The 18,607-nt window shown below is 46.7% G+C and overlaps 1 protein-coding gene across 6 annotated transcripts in view; it reads right to left on the bottom strand.

The window, feature by feature from the left end:
* Positions 1-11,231: 11,231 nt before the first annotated feature.
* Positions 11,232-18,607, bottom strand: part of PRXL2A (peroxiredoxin like 2A) — a 38,239-nt gene continuing 30,863 nt past the window's right edge. For all 6 annotated transcript variants that reach the window (XM_053206902.1, XM_053206903.1, XM_027062430.2 and 3 more), the window contains 3 exons: positions 16,378-16,518; positions 15,567-15,731; positions 11,232-11,990 (listed from right to left, as the gene is read on the bottom strand). In XM_053206902.1, coding sequence (XP_053062877.1) covers positions 11,877-11,990; positions 15,567-15,731; positions 16,378-16,518 — 420 coding nt within the window. In that variant the 3' untranslated portion in view covers positions 11,232-11,876. The remainder of the gene's footprint in view (positions 11,991-15,566; positions 15,732-16,377; positions 16,519-18,607) is intronic.

Here is an 18,607-nt window from a genome sequence, read left to right as displayed (position 1 = left end):
GTCTGAGGGGCCAGTATTGATGTCCAGTCTTTCATTTCTGATGTTACTAATTTGTGTCCTCTCTCTTTTCTTCTTAGTTAGCCTGACTAGAAGCTTACCAGCTTTAGTGATCTTTTCAAAGAATCACCTTGTTGGTTTAGTTGATTTTCTCTATTCATTTTCTGTTTTCAATTTCCTGATTTACACTCTAACTTTCATTTCTTTTCTTCTGCTTACTTTGGATTTAATTTGTTCTTCTTTTTCTAGTTTCCTAAAATAGAAGCTTAGATTATTAATTTTAGATCTTTCTTCTTTTCTAATATATGCATTCAATGCTAGAAATTTCCTCTAATCACTGCTTTCACTGCATCCCACTAATTTTGCTCAGTTTTGTTTTCACTTTCACTTAACTAAAAATATTTTCATATTTCTCTTGAGACTTCTTCGTTGACCCATATGTTAATTAGAAAAGCACTGTTTAATCTCCAAGCATTGTGGGATTTCCAGCTTTGTGTTGTTGATTTCTAGTTTAATTCCACTATGGTCTGAGGGCAGACATTGTATAATTTCTATTCTCTTAAATTTGTGAAGTTGTGTTTTATGCCCTTGGCTGTTTGTCTCGGTGACTGCTCTGTGTGAGCTGGGGGGGGGGATGCGTATTTGCTGCTGTTGGATGAAGCAGTCTATAGATGTCCATTGTATCCAGTTGATGGATCTCTGATAACTTTCCTTGCTCTGAGGTTGGCTCTGTCTGAAAGTAACACAGCTACTTTTGTTTTCTTTGGATTCATGTTAGCCTGGTATAGCTTTCTCCACCTATTTACTTTTAATGTATACATGTCTTTATATATAAAGTGGGTGTCTTGTAGATAACATATGGTTGGGTCTTGCCTTTTAATCCACTGTGACAATATCTGTTTAATTGTTTAATGTTTATTTATTTTTGAGAGAGACAGAGACAGAGAGCGAGCTGGGGAGGGCCAGAGAGAGAGGGAGACACAGAATCAGAAGCAGGTTCCAGGCTCTGAGCTGTCAGCACAGAGCCCAACGTGGAGCTCAAACCCACAAACTGTGAGATCATGACCTGAGCCAAAGTTGGACGCCCAACCAACCGAGCCACCCAGGCGCCCCTGTGACAATATCTTTTCTTGGCGTATTTCGACCATCGTATTTAAAGTGGCTATTGATATGGTTGGATTAATATCTATTATATTTGTTGCCTTTTTTGTTATTGTTCCTGTTTTTGTCTTCCACTTGTTTTTGTCTTTTGTGGTTTTAACTGAGCATTTTATGATTCCATTTTCTCTTTCTTAGTAGATGAGTTATCCTTCCTTTTTTACTTTTTTTAATGATTGTCTTAGAGTTTGAAGTATACATTTGCAACTAATACAAGTCCAGTTTCAAATAATTCTTTACTACTTCATGAGCAGCGTGAGTTCCTTATAATAACAAAATAATCCTAATTCTTCCCTCCCATCTACTACATGATTGGGGTCATTCATTTTACTTATACATGAGCATATATAACTGAATGTAATGTTACCATTTTTTTTTGAACAAACCTATCTATTAGACCAATTAAGAATAAGAAAAATGTTTTTATTTTAACTTCACTTATTCCTTTGATGTTCTTCCTTTCTTCATATAAATCTGGGTTTCTGATCTATATCATTTTCCTTCTCTCTAGAGCAGATATACTTGCGAAAAGTCCCTCAATTTATGTTTGTCTTAGAAAATCTTAATTTCTCCTTCATTTTTGAAGGATAATTCACAGGATCCAGAATTTTATGCTGGTGGTGGTTTTCTCCCCCCCAACACTTGAAAAACTATACTCCACTCTCTTGTTGCATGGTTTCTGAGGAGAAGTCAGGTGTAATTCTTATCTTTGGTCTTTGATAGGTAAGGTATTTTTCCTGTGACGTACCAAGATTTTTTTCTTTACTTTTCCCTTTCTGCAATTTTAATATGATATACCCAGGTGTAGGGTTTTTATTGTTGTTGTTTTGTTGTGTGTGGTTTTTGTTTGTTTTTGTTTTCCATTTATCCTGCATGGTGTTCCCTGGGTTTCCTGGTTCTGTGGTTTGGTGCCTGACATTAATCTGGGGGAAATTCTCAGTCATTAGAGTTTCAAATATTTAGCTTGTTTCTTTCTTCTCCTTGTATTCGCATTATGCCTATGTTATACCTCATTTTTTGTGGTCACACAGTTCGTGGATCTTCTGTTCCACTATTTTCAGTCTCTTTTCTTTGCTTTTCAGTTTGGAAAGTTTCTCCTGAGGAATCTTCACGCTCAGAGGTTCTTTCCCCGGCTGTGTCCAGTCTCCCAGTGAGCTCATCAGAAGCAGTCTCCATTTCTATTACAATGTTTTTTCTCTCCAGTTTTCCTTTTTTATACTTTCCTAGAGTTTCTATTTCTCTGCTTCCACTGTCTGTCTGTTCTTGCATGCAGTCTACTTTATCCATTAGGGTCCTTAGCATATCAATCGTCGTCGTTTTAAATTCCCAATCTGATAATTCCAACATCCCTACCATATCTGAGTCTGATCCTCATGCTCATTTTGTCTCTTCAAACTTGGACTTTTCCCATTTAGCAGACCTTGTCATTTTTTCCTGATGGCTGGACATGATGGACTGGGTAAAAGGAATTGCTGTAACAGTCCTTTAGTAATATGGTGGTAGTAAAATTCAGTAATGTGTGTGTGTTGGCAGGGGACAGTGTTCTATAGTCCTATGATTAAGTATGATTCTTTTATTGAGCCTGTGCCTCTGGACTGTGGACTTCACAAGTGCTTCTTAGCACATTCCAACCCTCCCCGACCCCCGTAGGTGGCACAGGATGGCGACAGTGGGTCGCAGTGAGGCATTTCCCTTCTCCCACATGGAAACTCAGAGCCTGCTGGAGTTAGGTAAGGTAGTCCCTCCTTTTTGGCAGGAGATATGTTCCAAGACCCCTGGTGGATACCTGAAACCATCATGGATAATACTGAACTCTATATATACTGTGTTTTTTCCAACACATACATACTTATGATAAAGTCTAATTTATAAATTAGGCACTGCAAGAGATGAACAATAATGACTAATAACAAAATAGGATGATTATAACACCATACTGTAATAAAAATGCTATGAATGTGGTCTCTTTCTTTCAAAATATCTTACTGCACTGTACTCACCCTTCTGCTTCTGATGACGTAGGATGACAAAATACCTATGATGGGATGAAGTGAGGTCAGTGACATAGCGTGAGGTTTTCTCTTGACTATCTGATGACATTTCAGGAGGATCATCCGCTCCTGGATTGTGGTTGACCGTTGGTAAATGAAACTGCAGAAAGCAAAACCACAGATAAGGGGGACTACTGTATTTCTCTTCTCCTGTGTCAGTTAGGCTCTGATAAAACTGCATCGGGTTAGGCTCCCCAGTAGTTTGTTGGTCTTTTTTTTTTCTTTAATTTTTTTTTTAACGTTTATTTATCTTTGAGAAAGAGAGAGACAGAGAATGAACGAGGGAGGGTCAGAGAGAGAGGGAGACACAGAATCTGAAACAGGCTCCAGGGTCTGAGCCATCAGCACAGAGCCTGACGCAGGGCTTGAACTCACGAACCGCGAGATCATGACCTGAGCTGAAGTCGGACACTTAACTGACTGAGCCACCCAGGCGCCCCAGTTTGTTGGTCTTTTAACTTTGCTTACAGTTGTCATGCCACCCAAGGTCTATTATTTTTTTTTAATTTTTAAAAAAATATTTATTTTTGAGAGAGAGAGAGACAGAGTGTGAAATGGGGAAGAACAGAGAGAGAGAGAGAGAGGGAGACACAGAAGCCGAAGCAGGCTCTGAGATGTCAGCACAGAGCCTGACATGGGGCTCGAACTCATGAACCATGAGTTTGTGACCTGAGCCGAAGTCAGATGTTCAACCAACTGAGCCACCCAGGTGCCCCAAGGTCTATTATTTTTGAGTGCCAGGCATTGTCCTAGCTGCTGAGGAAACCAGAGTGAATGAGACCAACGTTTCTCTGCTTTCCTGGAATGTGCAATTCATTGATTCGATGGAGGATGGAATAACAATACAGAGATCTGGGCAGTGGGTTTGGTCCTGATGATGGAGCTATAGGGCCTGTGGCTACCGAGTCTAGAATAGTCTCTACATGGTACAGTTGGAGAAACAGGCCCACAGAAGGAAGAGACCCGCCCAAGGTTTCGTGGCAAAGTAGTGGTCCAGCTCTGGAGGCTTACTTAGAGCTCTTTTCTGTAAGAAAGCTGCCCCTGACCAGTGTTGAGTCTTGTATTACAATCTCCCAAGAACTCTGGTTTCCTCCTATAGAGTGAGGGGTAGGATCAAGAATTTAACTGATTTGATCTGTACTAAGGAGCATTTGGAGTAGGAAGCAGAACCAGGACACCTTGCTGGATGAAGAGTGTGGGTAGAAGCATCGTGTGCTGGGGGCAAAGCTCTGCAGACAGCTGTCCTACAGACGCATCCAGAGAGGCCTTTCCAGGGACTTGGTCTCTCCCACTCCCATTCTAATTAGGGCTGGACCAGCCCTGAGCGAGTACTTCCATAACGAGAAACGTTTCTCATCAAAGCTTTGGTTACTTTTTTTTTTAAACTTTTTCTTAATGTTTATTTTGGAGAGAGAGAGAGAGAGAGAGAGTGTGTGTGTGTGTGTGTGTGTGTGTGTGTAAGTGGTGAGGAGGCAGAAAGAGAGGGAGACACGACACAGAATCCAAAGCAGGCCCCAGGCTCCCAGCTGTCAGCACACAGCCCAACGCAGAGCTTGAACTCACAAACTGTGAGGTCATGACCTGAGCTGAAGTCAGAAGCTCAACCGACTGAGCCACCCAGGCACCCCTAAACTTTTATAAAATAAAATAAAATAAAATAAAATAAAATAAAATAAAATAAAATAAAATAAATAAAACAGATACTCTGTCCAAGGCTTAGGCATAAAAAAAGAAATTCCTTGTGCTTCTCAGATTTCACAATTGTTGCTCAGTTTAAGGCAGTGGTTTTCCACCTTACCACCATAGCGGAATCCCCAGGGAGCTTAAAGAAAAAAAAAAAAAAAGATGCCCTGGGTCCATCCCCAGAGATTCTGGTTTAACTGGCGAGGATTGGTCCTGAGCAATAGGATTTTTTAAAGGGTAAAGCAACCAGATGGTGCTCAACCCTGACTGCACACTCTTTAATCATTCCATGTGTGTTTTCACACTTTACTACATATGTATGGAGCTCAAAACAATACTGTTGAACATGTCTTAAAAATTTATGAAAATTGCATCCTTTTGAGTGTACCATTTGGAAGCCTGGTTTTCACCCTAGCGTTGTTTTGATGCATCCTGAGTTGATTTATACCTCTGGTTCATTCACTGTAACTGTTGTAGCACATGAAAGCCTTTCCTCTACCCCATCATTTTCTGTCCCCTCTACTGCAAAATTCACATGCAGTTAGTTGTTCAGGCCCCACATCGTGGAGTCATCTTTGACTGTCTCTTCCATCCCACATCCAGTTGTTCCCGACATCCTCTTAGCTCTGCCTTCAAATATGTCTGATGTGTGGCAATTTCTCACCCCTCTACAGCTACCTACCCACCATTATCTCGCCTGGATTTTTGTGAATAGCATCCCAGTCTCCCCGGTGGAACCTTGGGTCTTCTGCAGCCTATTGTCTCAAAGCAGTCAGGACAATATAAATCAGATCGTGTTACTCCACTTCTCAAAACCCTCCAATGGATTCCCATCTCTCTTGGTAGAATTCACAAATTCTCACCGTGACCTGCCAGAACGACGTGGCGTGCATTTCTATCATCTCTCCGCACTTACTCGTGTTGCTCTAGCCACACCTGCTTTCTTATTGTCCCTTGAACATAACAATCCCATCCCCACTGCTGGGCCTTTGTATGTAGTTGCTGTTTCCTCTGCCTGGAATGTCCTTCCTCCAATATTCATAAGACCGTGAAAATTAATAAAAGGAAACCTCACTAAGTAGAGTTAGCAGGCTAGAAGGAGGGGCGGACCGCTCAACATCAATTACAGGAAAAATGGTCAATTACAGACTCGCGACAGAATCCACAAGAGGAAAGAATCATCAATTTCAGTCCCCAACAGGAAAAGATGTACACTGCATCTCCTACAAGAAATTGACTACTTCTTGCAACTCAGCCAATGAGAAACATGGTCGCTCTGAGCCCTTGCTTTTCTCCAAGGGACTTTACTTCAGAACAACCCCTCCTAACTTCCTCCTTCTTCTCCATAAAATAACATTCCTTTCTCTTGTTTGTTGGGCTTGCCTATGGCTTTGCCACAGCTTGTGTGTCATGAGTTGCAAGTCTCTACTATTCCCGAATAAATCCATTTTTGCTGATAAAAACTTATTTTAAAGGTTAACAAGGCCTACTTTCTTACTTCTCCCAGGTGTCTGCCCAGATGTCACTTTATGAAAGAGGCCCTTCTGGCCAGCTGTCCCCAGTACTGCACCCACCCCACCACTCCTTGCGCTCATACTGAATTATGAGAAGAACTGACTCATACTTTCAAGGAGTTTGTTGGGTTGCCCTGGACCATCATTACATAACCCAGGTATACCAGGGATAAAGCATGACCTTGAAAGGATTCCACCCACCACCCCCCCCCCCCACACACAAATCCTAGGATCCCTCCCACGATCATCCTTTATGGTCATTGCTTTAAATACAGACTAACCTCAAAAGAGACCCTTCTCATTTAAACCTAGAAAAGGATTTGAGGGATCAAACCAGAACAAGACAGGGGTGCCTGGGTGGCTCAGTCAGTTAAACAACCAACTTCAGCTCATGTCATGATCTCACAGTTCATAAGTTTCAACCCTGCATCAGGCTCTGTGCTGACGGCTTAGACCCTGGAGCCTACTTCGGATTCTGTGTCTCCTTCTCTCTCTCTACCTCTCCCCTGCTTCCACTCTGTCTCTCTGTCTCAAAAATAAACATTAAAAAAAAAATCACACAGAACAAGACAACTTATCCTTCCCCTTCCCTCCCAAACATAAACTCACAAATATATACCTGCCTGCTTGCCCCATGGGACATAAGCAAATGAAAATGGAGGGAAGGTAGCCAGGGCTGAGGAGTGCTGCTCAGTCTGGACTTTCTGATTCAATCTACGCACTACACTCACAACCCCCTACAGCCTTTTCCTGGCAGCTCACCTTCCCTACCAGCCCCCCCCACCCCTCCGAGCCGTCCATCACCCCAGTTATGCCTGGTTCTGGGAAAACAGGCACTGCTTTCCACGCGCCCCTCAACCCCCAGTGAAATAGTTTAATTTTAAAATAGTCATCCATGTAAAAAGAGCAGTGCTTTTGAGAAATCAGTGTATTGGGCAAGAAGACATTGAATCAGGTGAGCAAAACAGATCAGATGCCTCCCTGTCCTCCCACACCTACTATATTCACCTTTCCTCTGGTTACATCTTGGTTCAGAGACTTGATCCTCCCTGAAATGACCTCTTTATCCAAATTTCCACCTTGTGTGTGTGGGGAGCCAGAACCTCCCACATCCACAGCCAAAGAGTCCCTGGTCCTTGCCACCTGAAGTCTACTTTCCAAACTCATCAGAGATTATCAAGAGCAGCCTAGTTCTGGGAAGTTCTCCTAAAAGTGTGAGTGCTGGTCTTTCAAACTTGACACTGAGCTCTTTGAGGATGGTTCTCAACCTTGACTACCATGTGGAATTGTAGCCGGATTCTCACACAGAGAGTCATGACACCGAGGCTTTTCTTTCCAGGAAGCAACTTTATTCCTGCTGGCACCACTCAGTTGGGTTTGTACCCAAAGAACTGAGCCCCAAAGAACTGAGCCCCAAACACCACGTGGCGTAGTTTTTTTTTTTTATATATATTTTCGACTTTGTCTCCCATATATGGTAACACACAAACATGTAGTCTGATTAAGTGGTCTCATGTTACAAGATCGTGAGGGATGTTGTCACTTATAGCCAGGTTGCCGTGAGTTTTTGTTTTCCTTTCCTTAGGGAGGGGACCCTACCACAGAATCATCCTGTACCTTTAAGAAATATTGTTGCCTGGGGGCGCCTGGGTGGCTCAGTCGGTTGGGCATCAGACTTCGGCTCAGGTCATGATCTCACAGCTTGTGAGTACGAGCCCCGCATCGGGCTCTATCCTGACAGCCCGGAGCCCGGAGCCCGGTGCCCGGAGCCTACTTTGGATTCTGTCTCCCATTCTCTCTCTGCCCCTCCCTTGCTCACGCTCTGTCCCCCTCCTTCAAAAATAAATAAACATTAAAAAAAACCAAAAAGAAATATTGTTGCCTGGGTCCTAGCACAGAGATTCTGATGTAATGGACCTGGGGGTGTGAACAGGCATCAGACTTTTTTTAAACCTCCCCAAGTGCCTTTACTGTGTATCCATATTGAGAACTATCAGCTTTCTAGCTGGGTAGATTTGGATTCTCTTGGGTAGTTTCTTGGATTCTCTTGGGTAGTTTGATTATGGACTGTCAATTCCTTTTCAAATAATGGAAAGGGAACTTACTAATTAACACTTGCCAAAGGCTGCTGAAGCTTCAAAGCCCAAAGCCCTGAGATATTAATAACCTTTGATTTGTAGGGATTTTTAGATTCTTGCTTCTCAGAGTGTGAACCATGGACTCAGAGAAGACCAAAACCATCAGGAGCTTGTTAGAAATGCAGAAACTCCAGGGGCACCTGGGTGGCGCACTCGGTTAAGCGTCCAATTCTTGATCTCAGCTCGGGTCATGATCTCATGGTTAGCGAGTTCAAGCCCCCCATCAGGCTCTGCACCGATGTGGCTGTGCCTGCTCTGGATTCTGTCTCTCCTTCTCTCTGACCCTCCCCCACTTGTGCGCTCATGCGCTCGCTCTGTCCCTCTCTCTCAAAATAAACTTTAAAAGAAAAAGAAAGAAATACAGGAACTCCAGCCTCAGCCCAGTCTTGAGAACTGTAAAACTTAGAGCACAAACGATTTTGTCCACCCGCCTCCCCCACTAGGAGACTTGAACAAACACTAGCGTAGTTTCTAGCAGCAGAAGACTGTTTCCCTAGGACAACCCAGCCCTCCCTTGAGTCCCTGCCTAGAAATGTTGAAGGCTGACAAAAGAATATACCATTTGTTTCAGCCAAACACCTGACCATAGCCCTCTGCCCTCCCTTTTCTTAAAACCTTCACTTAAAAAAATTTACAACTGTAAATCCTTTCTCTGTCGCTTTGAGATGTCTGTGCATCTCCTGAAACCCAGGAGTGTCTGTTTCAAGGACCCGAGCGTCATCTCTTTGAAACATAACCATCAACACAGATAAGGCTCCGTCTCCAGTCTCTGTGGGAGAACAGAAGTCTAACTTGACGATAAGCTAGCCAGTCAGCAGACACAGATAGCCTAATCACATTGACCAATCCCCACCACCCACTTTCAGTAGCTTTCCACTTCTCTGACTCTGCTCAAGCCATTCTTTGTTTCCTGCCTCGCCCCCCCCCCACTACATCCCCCTTTAAAATTCCAGTCTCGGGGTGCCTGGGTGGCTCAGTTGGTTAAGCATCTGACTGAGGCTCAGGTCACGATCTCGTGGATTGTGAGTTCGAGCCCCACGTCAGGCTCTGCACTGACAGCTCAGAGCCCAGAGCCTCCTTCAGATTCCGTGTCTCCCTCTCTCTTTGCCCCTCCCTTGCTTGTGCTCTCTCTCAAAAATAAACGTTAAAAAAAATTTTTTTTAATAATAAAATAAAATAAAATTCCAGTCTCTGCTCCACCTCTGCACAGAGCCCAGTGGAGCTCAGTCCTACATGGAGGCCTCTCCCCTACTGCAGTGGTCACTGAATAAACCCGTCTTTCCTGCCTTTAACTAGCATCCGGCTTTTCTTTGTCTTCATTCTAACAAGACTCTTAGGTGATCTCCGTGTACATTAGAGTTGGAGAAGCATCGTTTTGCACACATCATCCCCTCAATGACTTCTAGGAACAGCCCTGAATGGCAGGCAGGAGACATGATGCCCACTGCACTAGTGAGGGGGCCAAAGGTCAGAGCTCTGCTCAGTCACCAAGGTCAAGCAGAACGGGAGCCGACTTCGTGACTCAGTCATAAAGCCGCGCCGGTTCGAGAGAAGAGCACACTGTACAGGAACACCCGGCAGCGAACAGGTGGGTGAAGGAGTAAGGTTTGTCCTCATGCGCCCATCCCCGCCGTGTCCTTGCGGGTTCTACTCTTCTTTAGTTGCAAGAGAACTGTGTCAGAATCCTGTGTTTTCTAGACACCGGGGAATTCTCGTCTGAGTGACAGTCTGTGGCTGGGGTCCCAGGAGCACGGCTTCTGGGGGCTGAGTCACTATGCGGACCCTGGTCAAGTACTGAAGGTGTTATCTCGAAGTCTGCAGGAGCCCAGCCCTTCGCAGGCCGTGTGCACACCGTGCTGCCGCTGCTGCGTGAAGTCGGACCCAGGCACGGCCTCAGTCTCGAACCCACTACCTACTCTGCACTCACTGCTGATGCCCTCCTACTTCCCAGCCGCATCTCCGACCCTGTCTCCGTTCTTGCTCTCCTGGGTAAACACTGACTCCCCCCTCCTGGCCGGTCTGCTCCCTGGTCCCTTCTTCTCTGGATTCCCATCCCCACCTTCCTACTCCAGGGCAGACTTGGTGCCTTGAGCAGCCACCCAGGGCAGAGCCCCCCTCCTGGCTTTTGCTGACCTCATACTTACGTAACAAAGTAATGAATTAAATTATATTTCGGGGCGCCTGGGTGGCTCAGTCGGTTGAGTGTCCAACTTCAGCTCAGGTCATGATCTCACACTCCGTGAGTTTGAGCCCCGCACTGGGCTCTGTGCTGACAGCTCGGAGCCTGGAGCCTGTTTCGGATTCTGTGTCTCCCTCTCTCTCGGCCCCTCCCCTGCTCATGCTCTCTCTCGTCTCAAAAATAAATACAAACATTAAAAATAAAATAAAATAAAATAAAATTAATTAGATTTCATCCTCTCTGGCCCTTCTCCTCTTCATTCACCAAATCAGGCTGAAAGACTATCAGTAGGAAAGCAGCTACCAATTTTAAATACCAAAGTCATTCCCTGAAGGACAGCAAAATCACTAACACGAAGGACAGAATGAATTTCTCTGGTGGTCTGCAAACCTCTTAAGAGCACCAGAACTGGAGGAGCTCCCCCCCCACCTTTACCCCCATATACATGGAGAATGCTGATTTTTCATGTTCCATGTTCCACTTGGCACCAATAATTTAAATTCAACCATCATGACAGTGAATAATTTTATTGTTAGGTTTATCAGAAAGACTTGTATTACCGGCAATTTCTGATAGGTAATTTTATTAGAGCCAGAGATGATCATTTCTTCTAGAAAAACAAACCTCTGAGGTTAGAACGGAAGACAATGAAAAACATAGATTTCACTTTATAATTTACTTTTATCAAGCCACCCAGAGCACTTCAATTCCTTTATATGAGTGTTACTTTAATGGCGTATAACAGGTCATTAATGGAGAACACACAAGCCCGAAGCCTTTATATCCTGAATCTTTCAGTCAATCAACTTTTCTTAGAATTTTGAAGACATGAAAATGAAAACCACTGTAAATAACAGCACTCACGTGCCAGGTACATTTGTGAGGAGGGGCAGCAGTCAACAGTAAGCCTCATATTTTCCAGGTTTCAGCTGAAGTAACTCTCACTGGTTTCTTGGATTTTTATCAATCCTGTTTGGGGGCTGTTTTGCCTTATTGGGCCTAAACGGAGCACAATAGTAAAATACATTAATGATCTCTACTGAGAACATGGCATGAGTGGGTTTCTAACTCTCTAGGGACGTGAGTAGAGCTATAACACATCCCATGACACAGGTGAGTGCCCCTAGTTATCCCTGAGCTGGGCAATTTCATACAATCACTTTGTCTCTGAGGCCGAAGTCTGTGGTTGGATCTTCCTAGCAGCTTCCAGAACAGAAGCCAGGTTTACTTTGTCTCCAAATTCTTTTTCTCGGTGCTCAAGAAGAAGGCCCTGAAAAGAAACAAGAGGAAACATCAGTCCTCACTGTGAGTCACTCGTTCATGACACAGACAACGAGCGGCAGCTTGGGCGGCAGGGACTAGAGATCCAAATCAGGCCTGGCTCTGTTCTTGAAGGGTTCCATTTTGGGGGCGAAGACAGACCAGGGAAGGCTACCTCACAACGGCTGGACTGTACAAGCAGCACAGTCAGGAGTGAAGGAGGGAGTCAGGAGTGATTAAACAGAGTGGGGTGACCAGGGAAGGCTCTACAGATAGAAGTGAAGTAAACGAACATGCCGGGAAAAGAGAGTTTCCACAGGATGAGCTTCCAGAGAAACAAAAAGCCTCAAGGTGTGGAGGTGGAGCTCTGAGGTCGGGCTTTGGCAGGGGTTGAATGAGCATCTGAAAAGGGAGACAGACCCTCTTTTCAGTTTTCCTAAGAAACCAGAGGCCGCTCCTGATACTGTGAAGCAAAATGCTCTGAGACAGAGTATACCAAGGTACCCTAAAGTGGTAAAAAACATAAAACCACGTGTTTGAGATCAGTTATCGAGGAATCCTTGTTAACAAGTTCTTTGACCCATGACATCAGGGAACTCAACCAAAACAATAAATAAATAAACAAACAAATATGTTTGCTGTACCATTATTCATACACACTTTTTTATTTTATTAAAAAAATTTTTTTAACGTTTATTTATTTTTGAGAGAAAGAGACAGAGCATGAGGGGGAGGGGGCAGAGAGAGAGGGAGACACAGAATCTGAAGCAGGCTCCGGGCTCTGAGCTGTCAGCACAGAGCCCGACGTGAGGCTCAAACTCACAAACCGTGAGATGGTGACCCGGGCTGAAGTCGGATGCTCAACCGACTGAGCCACCCAGGAGCCCTGGTACAGACTTTTTAAAAAAACAGAAAGTCCCACCACACTGTGGTGACCACAGGGAAACAGATCGGGAAGCTCTATTTACATGTTTAATAAAGCGGTATATGCAGACACTACAAATACTGAGGAAGAATATGTGATGACGTGGAAAATGTTCATGATACACCATTAAATGAAAAAAAGAGTACCTTGTTTAGTAAGACACCATTTTCTAAACTAAACAGAATAAAAGGCCTCTCAGCTCAGCTCTGTGCTGTTCTAATGGGTTGTGCATGGTGGCTGAGCTGACAGAACGGCTCTCCTCACTTTCTGTGGGGTTTTCAAATTTGCTATGTTGAAAACACATTACTTCTTTAAAGTAAGTGTGCTTTAAAGATTATTATTCCAAAGGAAATCCCCACTGAGTGGCTGCTGGCTCAGTGGGACCGCAAAAACTCTGCCCTCAAGAAACACAGAGGTAGGGGCGCCCGGGTGGCTCAGTCAGTTAAGTGTCTGACTCTTGATCTCAGCTCAGGTCTTGATCTCAGGGTCGTGAGTTCAAGCCCCGCATTGGGCTCCGTGCTGGGCGTGAAGCCTACTTGAACAAAAAAGAAAAAGAAGGAAGAAGAAAGAAACACGGAGGCAAGTCCTGAAGCTCCGCCCGCCCAGGCCACCTTCCACCAGGAAGGAAGAAGGCAGGGCCTCGGGAAGCACCAACAAAGTCAAACAACACACCTAGCAACACAGGGAATGTGCCGGCCAGGCTTCGGGAGCCTGTGAGCACCAGATGAGTCACTGCCAGGCAAGAGAAGGCTTCCAGGTGACCTAAGCCCTGCCCTGCTAGGGCTGAGGCTGAGGGAAGGTAGAGGCAAGGAGGAGGAAAGAATCCCAGAGCGCCAGAGCTGGAAGAAGCTGAGCGACTGAGCCTCTCAGCAAGTGGCCCGAGTGCAAGGGCATCTGGAAGGGGTCTTTGGAGCCACCTCTGAAGAGAGGCTATGGGCAGGGGACCAGTGGGGTCTCTGGAGCAGGACGTATCTGAGTTCCCGAGTTCCATTTCCATTGTACCACTAAGCAGCTGTGTAGCTCTCGGCTGAGTTATTTCAGATCATTCATATTTCACTTCCTTACGTGTAGATGGGAATAAAAATACCTAACATCCCAGATTGCTTGTGAGGAAGATATGAGATCATGTACACGAGGACCCAGAACTAGGAGGCACTTGCTGGCAGCCGTGATCACTAAGACACTTTAATATATTTACCAGAAAGGAAGCAAATAGGTTCATGTTAAATCATACATCAACCCATGCTAGATTCTAATACAGACAAGCAATAGCAGTTACCAAGGTTTAAAAGAAAGAGATTAGAAGTAAAGCTTAAAAATTAAGGATTTCTATTCCCACTAGCTTTTATTCCTCCCATATTGAGAAAAGTAATAAATTATTAAAGAAACATTTTTGAATGTTTATTGGGGGGGGGAGCACGTGCAACTGGGAGAGGGACAGAGAGAGGGAGACACAGAATCTGAAGCAGGCTTCAGGCTCAGAGCCCGATGCACGGCTCAAACTCACCAACTGTGAGGTCATGACCTGAGTCAAAGTCGAAGTTCGACTGAGCCACCCAGGTGCCCAGAAATTATTTCTTATTTTTCTTTATTTATTTATTTGAGAGGCACAGAGAGACAAAGAGGGAGAGAGAGACTCTCAAGCAGGCTCCACACCATCAGGGGAGACCCTGACGCGGGGCTCAAACTCTCAAACTGTGAGATCATGACCTGAGCCGAAACCAAGAGCTGGAGGCTAAACCAACTGAGCCACCCGGGTGCCCTGAAGGGTACGCAATTATTAACGTTAGTAGTGAAATTCACCAATGCAGACAATGCCATCTTTTTACAGATGAGGCCAAGTGTTAATGTCATGCCCAAAGTTGGCACAGACAGGACTTGAGGTCGGGCCACCAGTCGGGGCCCTGAAGCTGCACTCACCTCACCCCACCCCTGCTCTGCATCTGGCAGGCACCTGCTGGCACTGCCTCCCAGCACAGGGGGTCACCAGAGCTCGAGGCTGCCCGTAGTCTCTGCGGAGCACCCAACCACCTGCCTCCTGGGCGCACAGGGTCCCCGTGCTGCCTCTGGATCCCCGGAGCCAGGGCCCAGAGCAGCCTGTCTCTAGAGGCTGAGAAGCCCGTTACGTCTCCGGGGCAGCACCCCACAGGGAAAAGTGCTGTCGCCTCCCACATTTTGCTACTCCCCCTAATTAGGCTGGTTTCTATTCCTTCTCTTCTCTTACTTTTCTCTACTGTCCCTCCCCGATGGCCTGGGAAAACTGCAAGCGAATACATTCTCGACAGAATAAAAACTCTGCTTCTGTTCAAGTGCAGACGATAGAACTTGACATCAGAAAAGCCGGGTGCAGGCCCTGGCAGTGCTGATGAGCTGTGCTCCTGCGGGGGCTCACCCGCCCCTCTCAGGCCAAGTTACTTGCCTGCGAAAGTTCCGGACCATCTCAGGAAATCACTGTGATGAGTGAGGAGATTCGAGGGTGAGGTGACTCAAGAACAGATGGGTGACAAATGCTAATTCCCCTCCCTCTCCCCTCCCATGCTCCCTGGTTTTCTGGACGGAAAACCACAAGATTCCAAGTACAGGAAGTCACCACCCCCATCAGGGTCTGGTTCCCACAGACACAGACACCCACAGATCCACACGTGAACACGAGGAATTTACCTGCTTTCCTGGCCCCACCACAAAAACTCCCCCAAGGATGAAGCCTTCGCCTTCCAGGTTTCCAGAGAAGCCTCCGTTCCAGGCCCGGAAGAAGTTGTACCAGACACCCAGACGGACAAATCCCATGAACACCATCTTCCGCTTTTGGGGACCGTAGAACTTTTTCTGCAAGAGCGAGAAAGACAGAGCCCCTGTGAGCAGCCCGTATGCCTGCCGCCCCTCAGGAGAAAAGCTTCCCGACAGGACGTTCTCAAAGGCGCAAAGTCTGCTGCTTCACGTCCCCTCCCCGACCCTAACACACACGCGGCTCCTGCCTGGCTGCCCAGGGAAAGACAACCCTGCCAGGGCCAGCTTCCAGCCGTGGGGTGGACCCACGCTCGACAAACTCGAGCCCGCTCTGACTCTGACCCCTTGCTAGACATGTGGAGGGCTCTTGGGTCCATAGGGTGGGAACAGTCCGACATCCTGCATGGGTGAGAGCAGAGAGGGGGGAAACACGGCTGCAGTGAATTAAGGGGCTCGTGCCGACCCTCACCTGCACGGTGCAAGAGCCCAGCAGGGCTGCGGCGATCTCCTAGGCTTCCATGCCCAGGTCACAATTCAGGAAGGGCTCAAGTATCACCCGAGAGGACACCCGTCAAGTGTCCCATCATGCTCTGCCCAGAGGGCTGGGCGAGCCTCTCTGAGTTTAGGGTGGCCGGAAGGGAGGCCAGCCTCCAGCTCCAGGCCAGACATACCCTGGGCCGATGAACTCCCCACACCTGAGCACAAGCCCCACCAGTCCGTGTCCACAGACCCACAGCACACGGACCTTTTCGTCCAGGAAGATTTCTCCTTTGAAGTAAGGCTGGAAGTCCTTCACTTCAGTCCTGATCTGCTCCTTCACCACTGCGTACAGGGGGACTCCCAGCTCGTCCAACTTGGGCTTCAGGGAGGACAGGTCAGCAGCCTCCTGCAGAAGACAGGGAACGTCAGGGGCACAAATTCGGGTGGCTCTGCAGCCAACCGACACCCACTTCCCTACAGGCCCAGAGCGTGGCTGGCACTGGATGCAGAAGAACAAAAGCAACAATGCCCAAAACAATTGCGGCCTGTGTAGCCCAGCGTAAGCCTGTCCCAGCTGGGCACGAGGCCTCCGTTGTAGGGTGTTAGGTCCCCTCCTCAGCCCAGGCTTCTGGTTTTCTCCACGGTGGGAAGGAGAGGCAAGCCTCCTGTTACAGGCGTCTAACCATGGCCTGGGGAGCAGCCGATAGCTAAGAGATTGCACCCAGACACTGTCCTCCACTTGTAGCAGCAATGCTTGTCCCCCACCTCATCTCCCAGCCCCTCCCCTGCACTAGACCAAACTAGCGCAGGGGCCTGACAGAAACTCCCCTCCGTCCGGGGGAACAGCTGTCTCCGTACCGTCGCTCAACGGGCTCCCCCGACTGCAACACCCTTCCTTTTTCTCCTGCTCCAATCACCACCCCCAGAAAGCCATCCCTGCACTGAAAGTTCTCCCTGGCTAGTGGAGCCTGGACTAGAGCCCCAGCTCTCTGTGGGTACCCAATCTCTCCTGCTTGCGGACTTCTTCAGAACTGAGTCTGTGTATATACCACCAAGTTGGGCACTGTCACTTAAGTTCCTCACTGTGTCTCATAGTTAGAAACTACAGCTTCCGTTTCTTGTAGCCCTCCGTGCCCAGCACATGGCTGAAGACGCGGAAGGTACTAGGAACCAGGTGGAAAGATCCGACAGGGAAGGCAGATAGTGGGGAGAACACAGCTGAACTGGTAAGTACAGACATCCTGATTCTCACGAATTACATGCTGGATGAAGAAAGGAAACCACGTCGTGCATCATGGAAAATCTTCACTGTTAACAACAAATCCTTCCCATTTGGTGTCAGAATTCAAGAACTAGCAGCCCACTTGCCTCCAATACAAATGCGGTGCCGTATGGTGGCAACTACCTTTAATCTTTTGTTTTCTAGAACACACATACACACACACACACACACACACACACACACACACACACACAGATAGCTAATGAAGCAGAATTCACCATGATTTATCAAGAGCTTCAGTGAGTATTTTCTGCAAACCTTGCCCTACAGTAGAGAGGACTACAGGTCTGCTGTGGTCAAAGACCACCTGTGTGTGAGACGCAAGGGTTTACTCCTTCTTCCTGGGCCCTTTACTCCGGCATGTCACTGCATGGAGCCAGGATGTGGAAACTCAGTCACACACCTTCCACACCTCCGCTCTGGGCCACTCAAAAGAACCCAGGCTGCCACCCACCACATGTTTTCCACAAAGTGCTCTGCCAGGCGGAGACCGGGGCACAGGCAAGCAGGTGCTAACTAGGGAGGGCACTGGCTCTTGGCATCTTTTGGGTTTAACTCGCTTTGGGAAATCAAGTCACAACAGGTCTCCATGTTGGTATCTGAAGGCGTCACAGATTTTGAACCAAAAGCCCTGACTTTGGGTTTCACTTCCCATGGTAAGAGGAATGATACCCTCTCAGGATGTCCACATCCTAATCTCAGGAAGCTGTAAATCTGTTTTGTGACATGGCCGGGGGGGTTAGGGCAGCAGATGGTTGCTAACCAGCTGATCGTAAAGGAGACGATCTTGTGTTTTCTGGGTGGCCCCAACCAGTCCTTAAAACGTGTTAGAGGAAAGCAGAGGTCAGTGTCACGGTGTCGCAATGCGAGAAAACCTGGTTGAGTCATCACTGGCTATAAAACGGAAGAAGGGGCCGGGAGCCAAGGAATGTAGATGGCCACTAGAAGCTGGAAAAGGAAAGGAAATGACTTCTCCTCTAGAGCCTCCAGAAGGAATGCAGCCCTGCTGACACCTTCATTTTGGCCCAAGGAGACCAATTTCAGAATTCTGACCTCTAGAACGGTGAGCTAATAGATTTGTGTTGTTTAAAGCCACCATGTCTGTGATAATTTGTTACAGCAGCAACAGGAAATGGACACGCCTCGCGCAGCAGCGTGACTTTGTCACAACCTCTGTCCCTCACTTTCTTCCTCTGGGAAACAAGCTGTATTT

Source organism: Acinonyx jubatus, chromosome D2 (genome assembly GCF_027475565.1).
Source record: "Acinonyx jubatus isolate Ajub_Pintada_27869175 chromosome D2, VMU_Ajub_asm_v1.0, whole genome shotgun sequence".
Taxonomy (NCBI): domain Eukaryota; kingdom Metazoa; phylum Chordata; class Mammalia; order Carnivora; family Felidae; genus Acinonyx; species Acinonyx jubatus.
The sequence above is the reverse complement of the archived record's forward strand: the minus strand, read 5'-3'. Positions and strand labels throughout refer to the sequence as shown.